This window comes from Alosa pseudoharengus, unplaced genomic scaffold (genome assembly GCF_046254945.1).
Source record: "Alosa pseudoharengus isolate Yale_2024_CS ecotype anadromous, Long Island Sound unplaced genomic scaffold, YU_APseudo_1.1 YU_APseudo_1.1_scf_22, whole genome shotgun sequence".
Taxonomy (NCBI): domain Eukaryota; kingdom Metazoa; phylum Chordata; class Actinopteri; order Clupeiformes; family Clupeidae; genus Alosa; species Alosa pseudoharengus.
In genome coordinates, this window is record NW_027468680.1 from 12,158,230 (window position 1) to 12,178,336 (window position 20,107).

The 20,107-nt window shown below is 44.4% G+C and overlaps 2 protein-coding genes across 15 annotated transcripts in view; both read right to left on the reverse strand.

Annotated features, from left to right (window-relative positions):
• The window catches only part of evla (Enah/Vasp-like a), a 40,425-nt gene extending 25,600 nt beyond the window's left edge, over positions 1 to 14,825 (reverse strand). The window contains exon 1 of one of the 2 annotated variants that reach the window (XM_076300556.1): positions 14,452 to 14,825. In XM_076300556.1, coding sequence (XP_076156671.1) covers positions 14,452 to 14,456 — 5 coding nt within the window. In that variant the 5' untranslated portion in view covers positions 14,457 to 14,825. Of the gene's footprint in view, positions 1 to 10,196; positions 10,579 to 14,451 lie in introns of those variants that run through there. The other variant, XM_076300555.1, reaches the window with a different exon arrangement.
• Positions 14,826 to 16,388: 1,563 nt separating this feature from the next.
• eml1 (EMAP like 1) overlaps positions 16,389 to 20,107 on the reverse strand; it is a 59,878-nt gene continuing 56,159 nt past the window's right edge. For all 13 annotated transcript variants that reach the window (XM_076300565.1, XM_076300559.1, XM_076300563.1 and 10 more), the window contains 6 exons: positions 19,772 to 19,860; positions 19,417 to 19,514; positions 19,106 to 19,193; positions 18,838 to 18,933; positions 18,368 to 18,498; positions 16,389 to 18,161 (listed from right to left, as the gene is read on the reverse strand). In XM_076300565.1, coding sequence (XP_076156680.1) covers positions 18,036 to 18,161; positions 18,368 to 18,498; positions 18,838 to 18,933; positions 19,106 to 19,193; positions 19,417 to 19,514; positions 19,772 to 19,860 — 628 coding nt within the window. In that variant the 3' untranslated portion in view covers positions 16,389 to 18,035. The remainder of the gene's footprint in view (positions 18,162 to 18,367; positions 18,499 to 18,837; positions 18,934 to 19,105; positions 19,194 to 19,416; positions 19,515 to 19,771; positions 19,861 to 20,107) is intronic.

The window sequence follows — 20,107 nt, forward strand, 5'->3', positions numbered from 1 at the left end:
GCATAGACGACTAGCTAAATTCCGCTTAGCATCATTAGCATGCTGCACATATTTTTTTTATTTTTTTTATTTGCTATATGCTACTTTGTTTAGTAAACAATGTTTACAATATTTCCAGGCTTCAACCAGACAGCTGAATTAAAGAGGTAGAGTTGTAATAAAAAAAATAGTAGGCCTAGGCTATAGGCTAATCTGCATCAAAGTGTGCTGTCATAAATATCAGTCATTCAGAAAAATATTTTTATATCAGGATATAAAATAATAGATATATTGTAATCCTCTGGTGTTCTAAGGGAGGCTATTAAAATGTTATTTAATAAAATGTCTAGCCCCACCCCCCCCCCCCCAAAAAAAAGGGGAAAAAAAGAAAAATCGAGATTCGTATCAAACCGTGGGTCAAAAATCGTGATACAAACCGAATCGTGAGGTTGGTGTATTGTTACAGCCCTAGTAGTCTGTACTCAGTAGGCCTAATGGATTGCATTTCAAAGTAATCTGACCCAACACTGTGCATATACAGATGATTGTACACACACATGCGCACGCACACACACACACACACACACACACACACACACACACAAACAAACAAACACACGCATACACACACACACGCACACACTCAACCCACTCAATCTTGCATCCTTAATTTCCAATTCCCACTTCTGTTAAAATACCTATTTTGAAATACCTAAAATATCACAGATATGAGCAGAACCTGTGTATTGGTATGTGAGTTTGTGTGCATGTACAAGCCATCATCAAGCAGTACCTAGGTTGCTATGGCAATACCGCGAAAGAGAAAAACAGTGTGTGTAGCGCTTTAGGGTGAAGCTAGGGACAAATGCCTTTGTTCGCCTGTCTGATTGTTTGCAGTGGCATGGGGTCAGTAGAATGTCCATGAACAAGCAAGACTCACCTCAGTGTCTGACTGCAGCACATGGCCTGACTGCTTAGTGGGCATTTTATTGACCACCAAGGCCCTTTCACCCACTTACATGCAGTTATAGGGATCAGTGGTTATCTAAAGCTACTTGCTGTGGTCAAATACACTCTTGAAACTCCACCACCAAATATATTCACACCACATGTGTACAAAGTATATTTATAAGAAGCATTGCGGTTGTATAGTGTCAATGGTAATGAGAGCATTTATGTTTTGAGACATTTTTCGTTGAGCGGGCTTAGCAACGCAGATTTGTTTTTTTGAAACAGCCGAATGAGGTAGACCAAACTAGCCCCTGTTCTGGCTGCCCTTTGTGGTATTCATTCTCTGTGTATCTCAAATAGAGGCGCATGCAGTGTGAGCTGCGTGGTTGCATGCAAGCCCTGCACTCATTTCTGCATATAATACATGTCATCGTTCTATTTCATTTTTTTCCCCACTGTCACACTCTCACGTTTGTCTCTTTTGTTTTGAATGCATCTCTGTCCTCGTTAGTTCTCACTTCTAAAAGTAGCCATCTTTCACCTCACATGGCCCCTGCTCTCTCTCCCCGCCAACTCAGTCCATCACCTCTGTTCTCTCTTTCTCTCCCTCACACACACACACACGCGTGAGCGTGCGCGCACACAGACACACACACAGACACGCACACACAGAGACAGACACACACACACACACACACACACACACACACACACACACAGACACTCCTTTCTGACTCGATCTTGTCCTCCATAGATGATTAAGACTGGGTCCACCAGCAAGTCTTATCTCCCCACAACCAGTTTCTGATTGACACCCATTTGCCAGGGCAGAGTGAGTGAGGCTGCAGCGCCGTGTTCAACACTCTTGCTGTTGGACTACACATCGATAATCACTGGTTTCTCTTCCCATCTCCTCACTTCAAGACTCATTGGGAGACATGCCAGGAAAACCTTGCCAATGCACAGCAGCCAAAGGATCAGTCAGTTCAACTGTACAACCTGACCCGAGTACAAGTTTGATTTTCAGATCCTGACCATCCTCGTGTGACTAAAGTTGGTATTAACTGAACAAACACGCATTTATAGCATATATATATATAAGTATATATACTCTTTTGATCCCGTGAGGGAAATTTGATTTATCCCAAGCCATGAATTAATGAAACACACTCAGCACACAGTGAACATACACTAATCCCGGCGCAGTGAGCTGCCTGCAACAACAGCGGCGCTCGGGGAGCAGTGAGGGGTTAGGTGCCTTGCTCAAGGGCACTTCAGCCGTGCCTACTGGTCGGGGTTCGAACCGGCAACCCTCCGGTAACAAGTCCGAAGCGCTAACCAGTAGGCCACGGCTGCCCATTTAGGTACAATTGGTACATTTCAGTAGCAATGCTCTAAAAATGCATCCCCGCAAATATGAGATGATGTTGTAAACTAAAGCAGACTCTAAATTAAGGGGGAGGATATATTTAACCTCAGGCACAAACATGGATGTTAACAACAGTATGTATGATGATTTCTGGAAAAAGGGAAACAACTATGAAAGTCCCCTGTTATTAGAAGCATAGCAGGAGCAAGCTGAGACCAGAGGCAGAATATATGGGCGAGTGCTGTTTTTCTATTTGAAGTAACGAGTCCAGTAATCATTTTAGTGGAGTAAAGATCAGAGGAGGAGGAGAGGGGGGGGGGGTTGGTGTCAGAACATGAGGTGGATTATGGTAAAGGCTTCCAGGAAGATCATTAACTCCTGCTGCTGTAAAGTCTAAATTAACCAGGCTCTAATTTAGCAGAGCTCCAATCTAGGATCAGAGTCTGATTGAAAGGTGGGTGTAAGTCCCAAGGCTGTGTGGAAACATTGTAAGTGTTTTAAGGGTGGTTTGTGAGTGTTACCATTAACAGGAAAGTGCTTTACAGGGAAGTTACTCTGGGCGCATAACTTAAGCGTTCCGTTCGTGGCGCGTAAAACATTTTAGATGACTGGTATTTTTTTTCTGAAAGTACGCACCACTAAGCTAATTGTTACAGCAGACGCAACATGAATGGTAGCTTCCCTACCTCTCTCATTCTCTCTCTCTCCATCTCCCTCTATACTTGCATATGCCAATCATTATTAGGCATTATAAAGACTTCATTAAGCTTTATGAGTCTTTTTTATAATACTTTATGGATACTGGGTTTCAGAGAGATAAATGATTTGTTTATATTGTTTATAAAATTACAGATACATTGGAAATTAATTACACCAAAACAGAAATCTCTAAGACTTTTAAATCCATGCATTCCAAAATTTTAACAATACATAACAGAAAGCCAAGCTACACAGGTCTGAATTAATCTGAATTAATGTTATAAATCATTATATCACCAGCATACATAATGATGCAAATGGAAGCTCTGAAATCGCCACTGTGCTGGCAGCAATTTTGTCACGTTCACCACAACAATAACATTTTAATCTGCCGCGTTAAGCCAATCCCTAAGCGTCACATGGGCCAGCAGGCCCAGCACTTAACTTTCCTGCTGGATGTTACATCTGTGCACCCCCTATCCTATTGTACCATTTAAACCACAGAGAAATGGAATGGAAGTGTGGATTTATAAACCTACAAAGGGAGGGCAAGGACAAGATAAGAGTGGGAGTGCAAGGTGCAATGGGGAGAGATAGGGAGAGAGAGAGCAGCAGACGCCCTAATAGCATTTTCTTGCTTCTAAATGAATGTGCTTATGTGCTTAGCTAGATGTTTCTGCTTTTACCGAGGCTATCTTCCATCCGACTGATGCAAAGATGGGGAGAGAGAGGAGGAGGGAGATGGGGGATGAGAGAAAGAGAGAGAGAGAGAGAGACTGAGAGAGAGTGAGACAGAAAGGGAGAAAGAGGCTGAGAGAGAGGGAGAGAGAGAGAGAGAGGAAGATTGCACTCCATAACACCACAGAGGTCCTCCCTATGGATCTGTGGCATCTCATTCTAGTGGATGAAATGCACTTACTACATACTGACCTAAAAAAACCCATTATTAACTATTATTAACTGGGAAGTGAAGTTAGTCTAATGCTACCACCAGCATAATCGGTAATACCACACAACTGATTCATAATTGAACTATGTTTGTGATTACAAGTCTTTCAGTTGAAAATAGCAAATTGAGCAATGCCTATTCAAATACACCCCTCAAAATAAATTTAAAAAAATGCATGAACTGTATAATTAATGCCAGTGTGTTCAATTGTTAATGATACATGGAAAGCTGAATATGGTAGTTAGTACATTTAATAAAGAGCTTCTGAAATGACATAATAGATCTGTGAAAGATGTCTACTGTGGGGGTTTCGAGCTAGCAGAACAGCGAAACACTCAACCCGTGTTCATAAAAGGAGCATTCATCCGCGAGGCACAAACTAGCCTGAAGCTCTTCGCTTCTCAATAACCTGGTGATTTCAACATAGAGTTGACCGAAAATGACTGCTCTTTAGTGTGTGAGTAGGGGCTAGTTTGGACATCTCAAAGTGCTCTAGTCTACCCTAATAAGGACATTTTACTGACAGCAGTATACAATTTGGACGTGCTACGGTGCACTCAGTGTGACTTCTCAATTCTTATAAAACCCTAAAACAGAATAAAAGGGTAGAAAAACAAGCACATATCCCAAAGGAGTTCTTTAACAAATCACAAGATGTATTTGCCTATACACTCATTACAAACACACACACACACACACACACACACACACACACACCATAAGCTCAATGTAAAGACCGACCTGACTTTGGAGCCCACCCTGACGTGCAGTCCAGAGTCACTGAAGCTTTGCGGGAGGTGAGGTTGTTGAGGGTGAAACTGCATCCTATCCATGTTCCTCCCCCACAAGAAAAAAAACCCCAAAAACAACCACCACTATCTATCACTATTTATCCTCCTACTCCTTGTCTTCCTAGTCGTTGTCTGTGAATCCCAACCAGTCTGACTGAATCACTGCTGTATACATTCACAGGTCATAATCCAAAAACGGGTAACTCTAGCCCATTCGCTCTCCTCTGTGTTGCTCCATTAAAAAGGGGCCCATTAGCGAAGCCGCCGGCTGATGCTAGGGCTGAGTGGCTGGCTGTTCGGGCAGCGGAGCTGAGGGGAGGCTCATCAGACATCAGACAGAGGCTTGTAACTGAGAACTACTACTGTACAGCTCATCAGATGTGTGTGTGTGTGTGTGTGTGTGTGTGTGTGTGTGTGTGTGTGTGTGTGTGTGTGTGTGTGTGTGTTTATGTATGTGTCTGATCCGGTTGCCCTCTGAGTGCATCTGTCCTGCTTACTGCCCCGGAGGGGGATTACCTCACTGCCAACCTCCCCCTCTTTCTCTCTCCACACACACACACACACACACACACACACAATTACACACCCAACCCCCCACCACAGCTGTGACATGGGAGCCGCCCCTGTTAGCCCACCCAAAGGCCGATCTCAGCATCCTCCTCTTCCGGTCTAGCCAAGGGCGTGGACAATTTGACACAGAATCCCCCCCGCCCCAAACACAAACTACACACACAATACCACTCTCACACACTGTATCTCGCAACTATCCTCAACCACCCACACACACACACACACACACACACAAAAAAACACCCTTCACTGTGGCAGCTGCTGATGAGCTATGCAGTGACAGTGACCCACCCACTGGAGCTACCGTATGGGGGGCCATACTGGACAGCCATATTGATTTGGGGAGTCTGTGGCTGTGGCCTCCAGCCAGGGCCGTTAAATGAACTACCAGCCAATGAATGATGCAGCAGTGGCCAAAGGAACTGTCTATATGGCCATTAAAAGTGATGACTTGGGGCCGTGGGTCATCTATAGAGGAAGGCTTTGAGAAGTACAGGTCAGGTATAGGACAGTGGAGCATATAGAGGTCGTGGAATGTCACATAACATAATGGCACGCCGTCACAGGTCACATCATGTGGCTCCATGGCACACCACCACAACACACAGAAGTGAAGTGTGAGTGAAAAAGGAAGTGAGGTAGGAGTGAGGTAGAAAACCTGAAATGAGCAACTTCCTCTACCACCTTCAGAGACATATGATGTCAGTGTTTCCCAGAGAATTGAAATCCATTTGTGGTGGTTGGTTTGCAGACCTAACTTGAATGCAACAGTTTTTAACAAATTAGCGCAGCGTGGTTATGATGCTAACCAGATTTAAGCACAATTTAGTACAACCTGGAAAATAATTGAGTGGTGGTCAATGTTGATATTGTGGTGGGCCGCCACAAAAAAAGTCAATGTATGGGAAACACTTGATGTAACACAAAGACGCCAATAAACGTCATAGTAAGAGTTTCAGGGATACATGTTAGACATGTCTTTATCTATTACATAATGGCTTTGTGTTGTGCCTAGTTTCTTTTTTTTCTACACACTGAGATATTACATATAGTCCTCTATGGCATGTGAACACACGTTTCATAGCAGATGTGGCATGGTTGCTGATGCTGACACGCACATCAATCTGACACGTCCACACGCTCACCCCAATCTAAGTGTGAAGCCGTGCATTCTTATACACACTGAAAGATGCTTACGCTTGGTCACGATGATCCACACATACAGTACATACAGATACACACACTCACACACACACACACACACACACACATACACACATTCACACACACACACACACACACATTCACACACACACACACATTCACACACACATTCACACACACACACACACACACATTCACACACACACACACATTCACACACACACACACACACACACACACATTCACACACACATTCACACACACACACAAAAACAGCGCAGCACTATCTGGTCTGAGGCTTCCTGTAAATGCTAATGATGGTGATTGTACTGTAATGGGGGCAGGAGCCAGAGCTCAGAGCAGCTGCAACCTTTTGACCCTGGCGTGTGTGTGTGTGTGTGTGTGTGTGTGTGTGTGTGTGTGTGTGTGTGTGTGTGTGTGTGTGTGTAAGGAGCCCATGAACACCACCCTCTCAGTGGGAGCTGTGAAGAGTCATTCATATAAACACAGCATGTCAAACCTCGGAGGTGTTTGGTTGTGTTTGTGTGTGTGTGTGTGTATGTGTGTGTGTGTGTGTGTGTTATATGTACATAAACACTGAGGCAAATTAGCACGCCGACTTAGTTTGACAGTGTGGCATGCTTACACACACATATTTCACCCTTCAGTAAACTCGCTTTCATCTCAGGTATGTACTCTTACTCCTTTCAACTCTTTTATCTAAAGCATTTACATACAATCATGCATTATTGCACGCACTGACATGTTCTCTCTCTCTCTCCCTCGCACACACACACACACACACACACACACACACACACACACACACACACACACACACACACACACACACACACACACACACACACACACACACACACACACACACACACACACACACACACACACACACACACACACACACACACACACACACACACACACACCATTCCCTGTGCTGGCATGCGTCATGACACTTTGGGAGGCACCCGGCTCATGTCATCTTAATTAACACATGTTATCAGTTCACTGCTCCAGGAATCCCCAGACACACACACACATACACCCAGCACACACACACACACACACACACACACACACACACACACACACACACACACACACATGTGAGGTACACTCTCTGCTCATCTCCTTTGAAGGTGCTCTGTGCATAATTGACAACAAAGGTTCCTTTTTTACAAAGGACACTTTCATAACAGCTCCTGTCGACCACTCAGAAAGACAGCATCATTTTTGAGAGGTATGACCAAGATCTTTTTGTTCTACCCTGATTGACCGGTTGTCTATCTTATTTCCTCATGGGCATTTTCCAGTGAGAGGAGAAAAATCAATTTATTGAGTGTGGATGCAACTATCTTCCAGCTTGAAGGAATGCTAACTCTATCGCAACAGGCTAGCACTTCACAAGAAATGGCTTCTGTTCGCTATAGGAACAAGTAGAGTCTACGTGTAAGAACAGAAAGACACAGAGAGATGCTGAGCACAGGTACTGCTCAGTAACCGTCTCCATGGCGAGGAGAACTGTGCGTGGTGGACACATGGTGACCGCCCATCCCCCACTTCAGCCCTCCTCTCCCCCACTCGGTACTGTGACAGGATTCTCCCTGACGCTAATCTTTATCCTTAAAGGAAAACCACTCCATTTGGATATGTGAGCCACAGAAAGAGAGAGGGAGAGAGAGAGAGAGAGAGAGACAGAGAGAAAGAGAGAGATATATTGGGAAGCACTGTGGAAATGACACTCTTATCTGACAGTTTATCTGCAGCTGAACCACAGCTGGTCAAACAGGGGTGGGTTGAGGGGGAGCAGATAGAGAGAGTGTGAGAGGGAGAGAGGGAACAACAGAGGAAGAGAGAAAGGACAGGACAGAAGTAAAGATGTGATCCTACAGATGGACAGACAGACAGACAGACAGAGAAAAATAAAGACAGCAATGGAGACAGCCATGAAGAGAGAGAAAATCGTGAAAATGAGAAGAACATGACAGGGAGAGAACATAGGAGAAAGAAAGAGTTGAAGAGAAAGAAACAGAGAAACAGAGATTGACAGTAACAGAGCCTTCATAGAGAGACTGCCACATGACTGTAGAGCAGTCCACGAGGGCTGGAGCAACTGCTGTGCCATCAGAAAGAAGGCAGGAGCCACAAACATCAGAGAGCCTCAGAGCTTTTTCCCACCACTGCCCTTTCTTACATTACAAACACAGCCAGCTGCAAGCAAAGGAAACTCTCTCTCTCTCCCTCTCTCCCTCTTTCTCTTTCTCACACACACACGCGCGCGCGCGCACACACACACACACACACACACACACACACACACACACACACACACACACACACACACACACACACACACTAAAGAATCTCTAAAGATTACTTGTTTGTGAGGAAATGAACAAATTACACACTACCCAAAGACCTTTTTGAAACACACACACTCATTATGGAGTCAGCGGATCTGAGCCCACACCCTCGGTCAGTGGCTAAGTAACCCTTTCCCAGAGTGCCACAGCTGGTGGTATTTTTGGTGACCCACCAGGCACAGAAAGGAGGAGTATTACCCAAATTGGCCCGGTCACCCTCTGTTTGGTCACTGCCATGCCACAGTGATGCAGCTGAGGGGTCAAGCCACTGGAGCGATGGACCTAAGGAGCAGGACATGGCTTACGCCACACTATTAAGAACACTTCTTTACCTTTTTCGGAAACACCTTTCAGGGGAGCCGTGAACCGTTTCATCATCGTGTCATCACCCCTCTCTCCTTCTCTCTCTCTCTTTCCCTCCCTTCCTCTCTCTCCTGTTCTCTTTTTCCCCTCGCTTCTCCCTTCTCTCTCTCTCTCTTTCTCCCACTCGCTGTTCTACATCCTCAATTGCTTAACTGACAAGACTGATTTTTTCCACTTTCCTCTTGCCAAAGCCAAAACTGCTCTGCCAAACTATGAAGCCTCAGTACCGATACAGCACAATGAACCATTCAGTCCTAACGAAAACATTTGTAAGCATTTTTTTTTTAAAAAGGTCCGCCTGCAACTCCTGTTTCTCCACCCGAGTGCCAACACCTCCGTGGAATTAAGGAACAAACCTCTCATTTCCATGTTCTCCCTTTGAGCAGAGCGGAGAGAGCCAGAGCTTCATCTGAAGCCTTGTTACAGGCTGACAAGTGAGAGCAGATGAATTGGTTCACTCCTCAGAGAGAACAGCTGGCTGCCGAAATCACAGAACTCCCGAGCACAGGCTGCTGCAGACGTTCTCAGCCCAGACACAGAGAGAGAGAGAGAGAGAAAGAAAGAACGAGAGAGAAAGAAAGAACGAGAGAGAGAGAGAAGAGACAGAGAGGGAGAAAGCCAGGAGAAAAGACTCAGAGAAACAGTGTGTGGGAAACAGTGAGAATAAGAGCTCCCAGGACAGAGAAAACAAGAGACAAAGTTAGCGAGAGTCAGACAGTGAAAGAATTAATGAAACAAGAGAATGGAGAGTAAAAGTGAAAAAGAGAGTGAGTGAGACATTAGGGAGTGAGGGAGAGAGAGAGAGAGAGAGAGAGAGAGAGACAGAGGAAGGGAGGGAGAGAGCTGAACTTCCTCTCCACCGGCACTAAAAGCAGTGGGCTGTTCGCGCATAGTTTCACCGGCAGATCCCCAAAGGCACTGAAACAATGCGGAGCGAAGCCGTCAAAACCACGGTATGCAAAAGCCCAGTTCCTTACCCGTAGTCGTCCAGCGAGTACATGGCTGGGAGCAGCTCTCGCCGAAAACAGAGGGAGGAAGAGACAAATCAGATCCTGGAGCGCCTGGACTATAAGTGGACTAACTTTTGACGAGACGAGCGAAGAATCAGTGCAGACCTGGCATGGCTCACATCTCTGCTTACATCCTTGTGCCTCTTACATAAAAAAAAAAAAAAACGGACAAACGTCTTCAACGAGCGAGGGAGAAAAAAAGAAGAGAAACAGCTCACATTCTAGAAGCTATCTGAGTGTCATGAGAGAAGAGAAGAAGGGTCAAAAATCTGACAGCTTGCTAAGAAGAGAACACGGACGAAAGAGTGAGGGAGAGTAAAGAGAGAGGGGAAGGATAATGGAGGAGAGAGAGAGAAAGGGAGAGAGAGAGAGAGAGAAAGAGAGAGAGAGAGAAAGAGAGAGAGACGGACAGACTGGAGAACATGTGACAGATCTGGACCAGTCACCTTACTCCGCTCACATCCCATTCTTATCCACTGAAAGGATTGGAGGGCGGTCTCTTCTGCCTTGGAGGAGTATCCTTCACAAGAAGTGCTCACAAACATACACGCACACACACACACACGCACATGACCTTTTTATGTTCACATATATGCATGTGCATATACCCATAAGCACACACGTTGCTCAAATATGCATGAATGCACACACAGAGAGATCCATACTATATAAAAGTACTCGAACACAACACACACATACACATAGACAACCCACTTCAAAAACACTAACAGCTTGCTGGGGGCAACAGGCCATATTCAGCAGTGTAAGATCCTTTGCATCCATTGAATACATAGAGGATTATCAGTGTGTGTGTGTAGCAGTGCTCTTGAAGAACATATGTCTCCGTGACCTCGAGGGAGAGTACACGAGCCTCTGGCTCCCCTTAAAAACCTTCAGACGGCAATGGCCAGCCAGATAACAACATGACTTTAAGATGTAGGGCCCCTAATTCAACTAATTCTACTGTGTGGTGTGTAGGAGCGTTGACGTGAACCACGGATGTTTGTGTTTAGGATTTTGCTCATTCTTTTACCTAAGCAAACAGATTCTCTAGCCTAGTTAATACATTTGCTTTAGTTAGACATTAAAGTGTGCACCTTGTCAGGGCACTAAATGAGGGCCTGTAGTAAAACACAACCTGAATGAAAAACCCCAGGCAGGTACTAAGCCCAGCCATTGTTTAAGGTGTCAGGCGAGGTGTAGTGGCTGGATCTGTGACTAAAACCCCCCACCTCTCCCCACTCCACCCCCTGCAGCAGGAGACTGGGGCGGGCTGATGTAAACATAGATCGATAAGCTGCTTTGCGACAGGAAAGCCAGTAAAAGCATGGTGTGCCGTTCAACCCAGGCCTGTAAACCAATCAGATGCCCCGGCCCTTGGTCCCAGCAGGCGAAGGGGATATAGGCAGCAGTGGCCACGCTATCTGCACCATCCATTCAAATGAGCCGTCAGCAGGAAACTTGGAGCAGAAACAGGAGGTAGATCTGTTTAGCAGACAACTGACAGGTTAATCACCCATGATGAGATACTCATGGCGGCAAACTGATTGTTTTACTGGGAACGATCAGCTCATTAGTGAATTAATAGGGACCATTGCCTGTGGTGATAAAATAAGACACTGATATACAATGAGAAATGAACAAAATGAGAATGTATGACTAAGAGTGAATTGATGCTTTAAAATATATTTTCTTGCAATAATAAGGTAAGTGGTGTAGTCTGTTCTATTAAGACAGTGCTGGTTAAGTGTCCAGGGACTTAACTTCAGGAACAATTTAACTTTAAATTTCAGCATCTGTGCAATTGAGACCTCAGGGGACCTTTTTTTCACCGTCTGCACCTGTGACTGGGCAGTGAAGCCCACTGCCAGTAGATGAGGGAACACAGCACACACACACACACACCACACACACACACACACACACAGCACACACACACCACACACACACCACACACACACACACCACACACACACACACACACACACACACACCACACACACACACACACACACAGCACACACACACCACACACACACACACACACACACACACACACACACACCGCAAGTGCTGTAATGCCTGCATGCATGCACGCACACAGACAAACACACATCAGCGCGTTTTCTCCTTTTTTCTGAAACTTGCTCCGGACTGATGAATCACGCAGGCAGAAGCACTCTGAAGCGTCCTTCTGCATCATAGGAGCCCCTGAGAAATAATCATCCACCGTGTGAGTGAGGGAGTGAGTGGCTGTGCCCGCCAGGCTAGAGCAAGAATCCTCCCAGCACAGTGGACCACTAATGCCCCTCTATACATACACACACACACACACACACACACACACACACACACACACACACACACACACTGACACGGGTCACACACACCAACACATAACCACCACCACCCAAACCCTCCACCCTGCCCACCGCCACACACACACACACACACACACACACACACACACACACACACACACACACACACACACACACACACTGACACGGGTCACACACACCAACACATAACCACCACCACCCAAACCCTCCACCCTGCCCACCGCCACACACACACACACACACACACACACACACACACACACACACACACACTGACACGGGTCACACACACAAACACATAACCACCACCACCCAAACCCTCCACCCTGCCCACCGACACACATACGCACACACACACACACACACGCACACACCCCTCTAGAAATAGACCACATTGAAGGGAAGGGAAGCTCAAACTCGCAGCTCTGTGTCTTGAATAAATCATTCAACAGAGAACGGCTTCCTCTGTTTCCTATGGAGCTAGTCACCTAGGCCTGGCCTCACAATTTAAGACTTCCTTTTGGCCCCGATTGAAAGAGCAGGGGTCTGGCAAGCCAGGCCGGACTCATGCCTGCTTCAAAGCCAAAAGCCCCACTGTCGGCGCATTCATAAATATTACCACAAAATGGAGAACATGGCATTCCATCTGTGAAAGTACGTCAAAAGATTCACTTTTTTAAACTGTGTCAATTTGAACAGTTGGGGGGGGGGGGCACTTTTGCTTATCTTAGAGCCTCGACAGACTCAACAATCCTATCGGAATGCTGCGGGGTAATGGCGAAAGTAAGATATTGTTTTCTTCTCCTGGGGAGTAGGGCAGAGATTTGTCTTTGAGAGATAGGGTTTCATGAGGAAGGATAATTATAAACAGGAACGTAAGCTCTGCAGATTCAGCAGAATCCGCCAGGATGTACTATGCATCGTGACAGCAGCACCCAAAAGAGTTTCTGTGAGAGGCCTGCAATGGAATGACATGAAGCATTCTTGCGTGACAGTGCAAAGGCTTTTCACAGAAGTCAAGCCCACATGATGGACAGGAAAAGCTCATCTAAAATTAAGTCAGGTAATTTTAAGTATTAAATGAAATGTAGGAGATCATGTGCAGTATTACACTAGGTCAGGGCAAGACCTCACATCACATACCTGAAGCATATTCAGACACAAAACTCACAGGAAAGTCATGGATAAAAATCTATCAACTGTGGTTAAATGAGGTCCCACACATACCATCCCAGCACAGTGCCCAATGGCACTCTTTGCTGAGAGCAGATTTCACAGGCCTATACCTTATCTCTTAACCCCCCTATCGCACAGGAGGATCCTTCGTTGCCTTAAGATATGTCTGTTCACTTATGGCCATAATCAAAGCAATCCCACAGCACAGCACAACACAGACAGCAATTTGTGTGGTCACGTTCCCATGACAACATGGCACTCCCCACCTCAGGACCCCAATCCCCTCCCTCTCTCCCTTCCTCGACCCCTGACCATCTAATGTCGCCTAAATATCGTGTTTCTTTCGAATCTGTATCAGTAAGCAAATGGTGTTATGTTGGCTTCATCTATTGCATTGTTTTAAATGATAAGTGAAGTTAATTGGATTTTTTAAGGATTTATTCTCTGGGTTAGCCTATTGAAAGACAATCGCCCGCTAGGGTGCAGCTGCAGCAGTAGGCTAAGCATAATTAATTTTAAGGCATTGTATTAATACCGACATACTTCTATCCAAAACCTTCCATTAAAATACACATCTTTCACAAGATTGCGTTTGTGATTTTACTAAAACTGTCATGTCTAATTTCTTATCCTGAGAAAATGTCATATTTTGACTCTTGGTGGGGTGTAGTGTCATTGTAAACACATGCATTGGCGTCGCCTACCTCATTTTCGTCTTCAAATCGGCGAATGAATGAATGAAGGAAATCGGCGAAAAGCAGTTTCCTGCCGTGAGACTATCTTCTCATCAATGTCTCAGATTTGCGCACACACTGCATCAAATAACACACCTTCAGCAGTATTTGAGATTCGTTATTAAGCAACGAAAGACCACACGGCAGCAGCAGCAGCAGTAGCTTTTTCTTCTGAAAGGCAACGCGGTGATGATCCCAGGATGTTTTCGATCCTTTCAAATGATTTGATGTCCTGCTCTTTTTCGCAGCATCTGTCGCGTCTCAGTTCCATGTTCCGTTAGCCATGGTCACGTCTACGTTAACAGTGAACAACTGGTTTCTTAGTTGCCATATTCTCTTGTCCAGTTGTGTTTGGGTGACGGGATTTATGATGAATACACTACAGCATGCGACCGGCGCAGTGCTGCCCACTGGTGACGAACACGATTACGCAAACCAAGCACCCCCCCCCCCCCCTCACTGTGTGTGTGTGTGTGTGTGTGTGTGTGTGTGTGTGTGTGTGTGTGTGTGTGTGTGTGTGGAGACAAATACATCAAAAACTATTTTGTTACAAACTACAAATACTGGCTCATGAAATGTAACAAAATAAAATACAAAATAGGCTACTGATGTGAAAAATGTATTTCATTAAAATACAAGTAATTAGTCATTTGAAAATACAAACATACCCACACAATAATCATGGTATACCAAATTTTAAAAGAAACTCCAAGGCATATTATGGAAAACTAACCCCCAAGGGACAAGAAATACTATTTTCTCGTTGACTGGCAGGGGACTATTAATTCTGTACATTGGAGGCTCCTGAAGTAGATCTAGTAAATAAATTGAATCACTACCTCGTCAATATGAACAATGATTGAACTGACAACAAGCAGGCTTCGCAACGGTGGAAATGGAATCAACTGTATCAAAGCAAACTACCTATCATCATTTTCCAGAACCAATGAGTACAACAAATTGAACAGGTCGGCCTCTTTTTAAACTGAATTGCAACTACCTTTTTTGTGCTATAAATGCATGCCTATTACCTACTGTACATATGTACATGACTGGCAACATGGGGGACAAATAGAATAACATCCTGTAAGGTGTCCCGATATATGGAATTAACTTGGTGGAGAAAAAACTACACTCTGTTTCGCATCGGGGGGGTCTTTGCCTCCGTCTCATCCATTATATCTACATATCAGGACACCTCGGAGGATGTTATCCCTTACATAAATCCTCATGTCAAATCCATCCACCAGTCGGTCACAATATCAAATCAACCCAAAGTGCTTCACACAAAAGCAGTAGTTTATGCCAGATGGAGCGGTGAATGTGGCATACACATTGCATGCTGTCCTTTAAAAAGTGTAATGAAATTGGCATTTTTATGGACAAATCGCTATTTAGGTCAACTTTAGACCTGAATATAGGGAATTGCGCAAGGGATATCACTGGGCACCCTCCCTATTCTTATTGAGTAACCCCTAGGTAACAAAAACCCTGGCCTTTGGCTCCCGGACTATGATAAGCATAGCCTATTCCCATGGTTATATAGGTTATATTTTTAACTAAATGATAAAATTATGGCTTATTTGAGAACAAAAAATGACAGTATTTGACTCTTAATACAATCCCTCAAAGTATTTTGTTACAAACTACATTTGATTTTTTCCAATCCTGCAAAATACAAATTACAATATGCAGTATTTAAGTAATTAAATACATATTTCAAATACATTCAATTAAAATACTGCCCATGTGTACAGCATGATGCTGTCAGTTGGAAGACTATCACTGTTTGTAGATTAAATGGGATAATTCAATTTTTAAATACAGTGAGTTTTGGAAAGGTTACAGCTTTCAGTTTAAAAGGCAACAAAGATGTTAGGTAATGTCAACAACACGCACAGTTTGGGTTTCAGGTTGAATGATTTTAATGATTTTTTTTTTTACTGTCAAACACAATGACTGTATTAATGTTCATTAGTAGTAGCATCCCTCATCCATGTTGTCTTTCACCCCTCAAAAAAACCAATCAGTCTACAGTTCATCAAATTCACAATGCCTGCAAGTCTATTTCCCCATATAAAAAACCCATGTCTAATTCATTCCATCAAACAATCTCTTAGAGCCTGTAAAAGGCTCCATCATTGCCTCAGCTTTCAAAACAGCTTACATCAGCACGATGTGCATTGCAGATTTGTGAATAAGAATCTGATGGTGATGTCATGGAAAAGCTACAACTAAATGTACAGTATGCATGCTTTCACAGATCATCAGACAACTGTATCAGAAAAAGTAACCCTTGTAAGTTGCACACAATGGTGGTTGAAGTCTTTATAGTTGTACTTCTTTGCATGAATGACCATTCAGCTTCTTACAGTAGGGGATGTATTTGTGGCATTAATATTTTCTTTTTTGTTTTAGTGTTACTGTCAAAAGTGAATTCCCAGTTAATGTAAGGGCAAATATGCAATGACAGTCGTCCTAATAAGTGTGTGTGTGTGTGTGTGTGGGGGGGGCTCTAAGGTGCCAAAGCAAGGTTGATAAGGGTGGGGTAGGAAGTATGTTAATTTCAGTGTAAAGGTTTGTATAAAATAAAAACTATTTACAAAAACGAAATCCCTCAGAATTCGTTCAAATTACCTCGTGATAAAGCCTCCAATCAAAAGACACCTCTCTGCATTTCAATATTCAACCAAAAGCAATTAAATCCCCGCTACTGGCACAGAGGGAAATAAACTAACAACCTCTAATTTGGTGGATGAAAGCAAAACATTTCATGCTTTCATTTTCAACAAAAATGTTTATGTTAAATTCTTGGTCATTAAAGGTATTTATTTGCGGAAAGGAAGTAGCTAAATTGTGTGTGGAGATTTGGGCGTGGGGCGTGAAGTAAAATCACAGGCTATATTGCAATCCCTCAAGAAGCCAGGTGGTGGTACTGTCGACCACATTTTTTCTACCACCGAAAACAACACATTTTTCACCCTTACATTGGGATATTTGGTTTGACCAACCCCTGAAACAACTAGCATTCTTTGAAATCAAAATGTCTTTAAAATGACAAAGGCAAGGCAGGACTGCACTATGTTTACAACACGTAACATTTCATAAATTTCATTCCCGCGGGTGGGTGTGATTTCACCAAACACAGGTGCTTTGGTTGCACCTTAATTGGTTCTTATGGAAGAAGTTTTTTTTTTTTTTTTTCCAAGGCTGGGTGGTGTCGGGGAGTCAGAAGCCTTCATTCTGGAAGCCAAGAAGACATGTAAGATCCATGCCCGTTGCTTCGCTTCGACTACAAGGTTTCCTGAGTTGTGAAATCCAAACAATAGAAACCAAACAACAAAGAAAAAAACATTACAACAATAGACAATGCCTGCTGTAACCATTATAATCCACCAGTGGCTGTTGTAAAAGTCTTTTATTTTTTCCTCCACCCTATCCCTGGTCATTGATCCATGCGCGGGAGAAATTTCTAGAAAAGTCCTGGGGCCCCCTCTCTGCTGTCCTCCTGGGGTCATTCTGTACGTGCACGTTGATTGGCGGAAGGCTCAGCCTTACACGACCCGCCACTGCATGATGCTCATGTCCTTCCCACCAGTCGACACCAGGTGACTGTCATCAAACAGGAAGGTGACGTTGGTCACGTGACTGCTGTGCCCACCGTAGACATGACTTGGTGCCTGATGAAAGAGGGAGAGATGGAACAACACCGGATGAGTTGGTTGGACGAGTGCCACTACTGGCATGTTGTTATGAAATTGCAGTAAACCTTGTTTTTCTAATGACTCAAAAACACACATCAGCAGAAGGCCTTGGATGTGGGGGCTATGGAAGCAGCGAGGCAACCCTCTCAGGAATTTGCGAGGGGCAGGCCAGGCCTACTTACCCGAAACTGCGAGCAGGGAAAGGCGAAGAGGTGGACTTTCCCAAAATCGTCCCCGGTAACGAGCAGCCTGCCCTCATGAGACCTGCAGACGGCGTTGATGTCTGTGCCGTCTGAGCCCTCAGGCCAAAGTCCTGCCAGAGAGAGAGACCGAGAGAGCAGGTTAGTGCAAATGGTAAATGGCCAGTGCCAAAGTCAAAACCCATCTGTGTAAAGCTCCAGGATAATCCAGTGTTATGATTGCATGTACATGTTGAGAACTTGCTGTTACATACACAGACATCAGCTGAGTTAGACTTAGAAAATATTTTTTTGTTTAAGATGTTTGGCTGTGTTTGACATTTATGATGTGTCATCCCACAGGGAATTGTGATTGTCATTTGTCACTTGAACCCTCATCAATCAAGTCCATTCAGGACACAGGCTGTGTGATGTGAGCAGTCTCCATGTTGAGGTGAGGGCAGCAGTCTCACCGAAGACGAGGAAGCCCAGCGTGCAGGTGTAGGAGGCCCATGGGATGTCCCGGGTGGTCTCCACACTCACCACCTGCTTGCAAACAGATGGAATCCCTGCACCGAGGAAAACAAACGAGGACAGTCAAATCAACACACAACAATTCATGCCTTATTATTAGCCTGGATGACACACTTTTAGGAGAGAAAATAATGCTGGTAAGGGTGTGTGTGTATGTGTGTGTGTGTGTGTGTGTGTGTGTGTGTGTGTGCGTGTGCGCATACTTACAGTATAGAATCTCATAGTCTCCTGAGTTGGAGACGAGGTACTGCGAGTCCAGTGACCAATCCAGGTGTGTGATGAAGCTCGAGTGACCCTAAGAGAGAGAGGGAGAGAGAGAGAGAGGGAGAGAGAGAGAGAGGGAGAGAGAGAGTGATATAATGCAGGCTATGCTTATGCTGATAAGACATGACTAAATGAGGAAACTGAGGACTTCATGAGGAAACTCATGCAAGAAATTGCATGTGAGAGCTGATTAGAAATGTAATGATCTAAAATGAATATAAGACATAAGACCCTTTAAAAGACAGATGACTCACTGAGCACTTCCCAACGCGGCTGTACTTCTTTCCATTCTCAGCTACAGCATAGATGTAGATATAGTTGTCGTGTGATCCGATGGCCAGAAAATTACCATCTGAAACCAGCAAGGGGAGACATGCGGATGTTGGATGCGGAGGGTGAATAAACAAAAAACTCTGTCGTGATTTAAGCATCAAAAAGCCTTCTTTTTCAGACTTTTTCACTTTCATTCATTCGTTCATTCATTGATTTCTGCATGTCCATTCATCCATGCATTGATTCACAATCTCCTTTATTAAAGGCCCGTTCATTCACTTTGGCCTGTATTTGATATTAAAGGATCCTAGTGGTGAATGAAATCTGGGGCCTTACCAGGTGAGAATCGCATTACAGACAGCTGCTCATTCCCGTCTGTGTGAACCGTCACCAGATCCTTGGTCTCAGTGTCCAAGACAAGCCATCTGTGAAATGGGTTATTTATCACTGAAAGGGCCCATCACAGAGTATTGCTTTTTCCTCAGCCCTTTTCCCCTCATGGCGTATGAAGCCCCAAATACAATAAAGGGGACATCTGCCAGTTTATAGGCTTCTGGCTCATGCGTAATCCCGGAGGAAAGACATTTAGGTTTTTTTATGAGCAGTTAGGTTAAAACAAGGCACACACATGCAGTGGAGATTTCATGATGTTTTACATTGTTATAGATTACA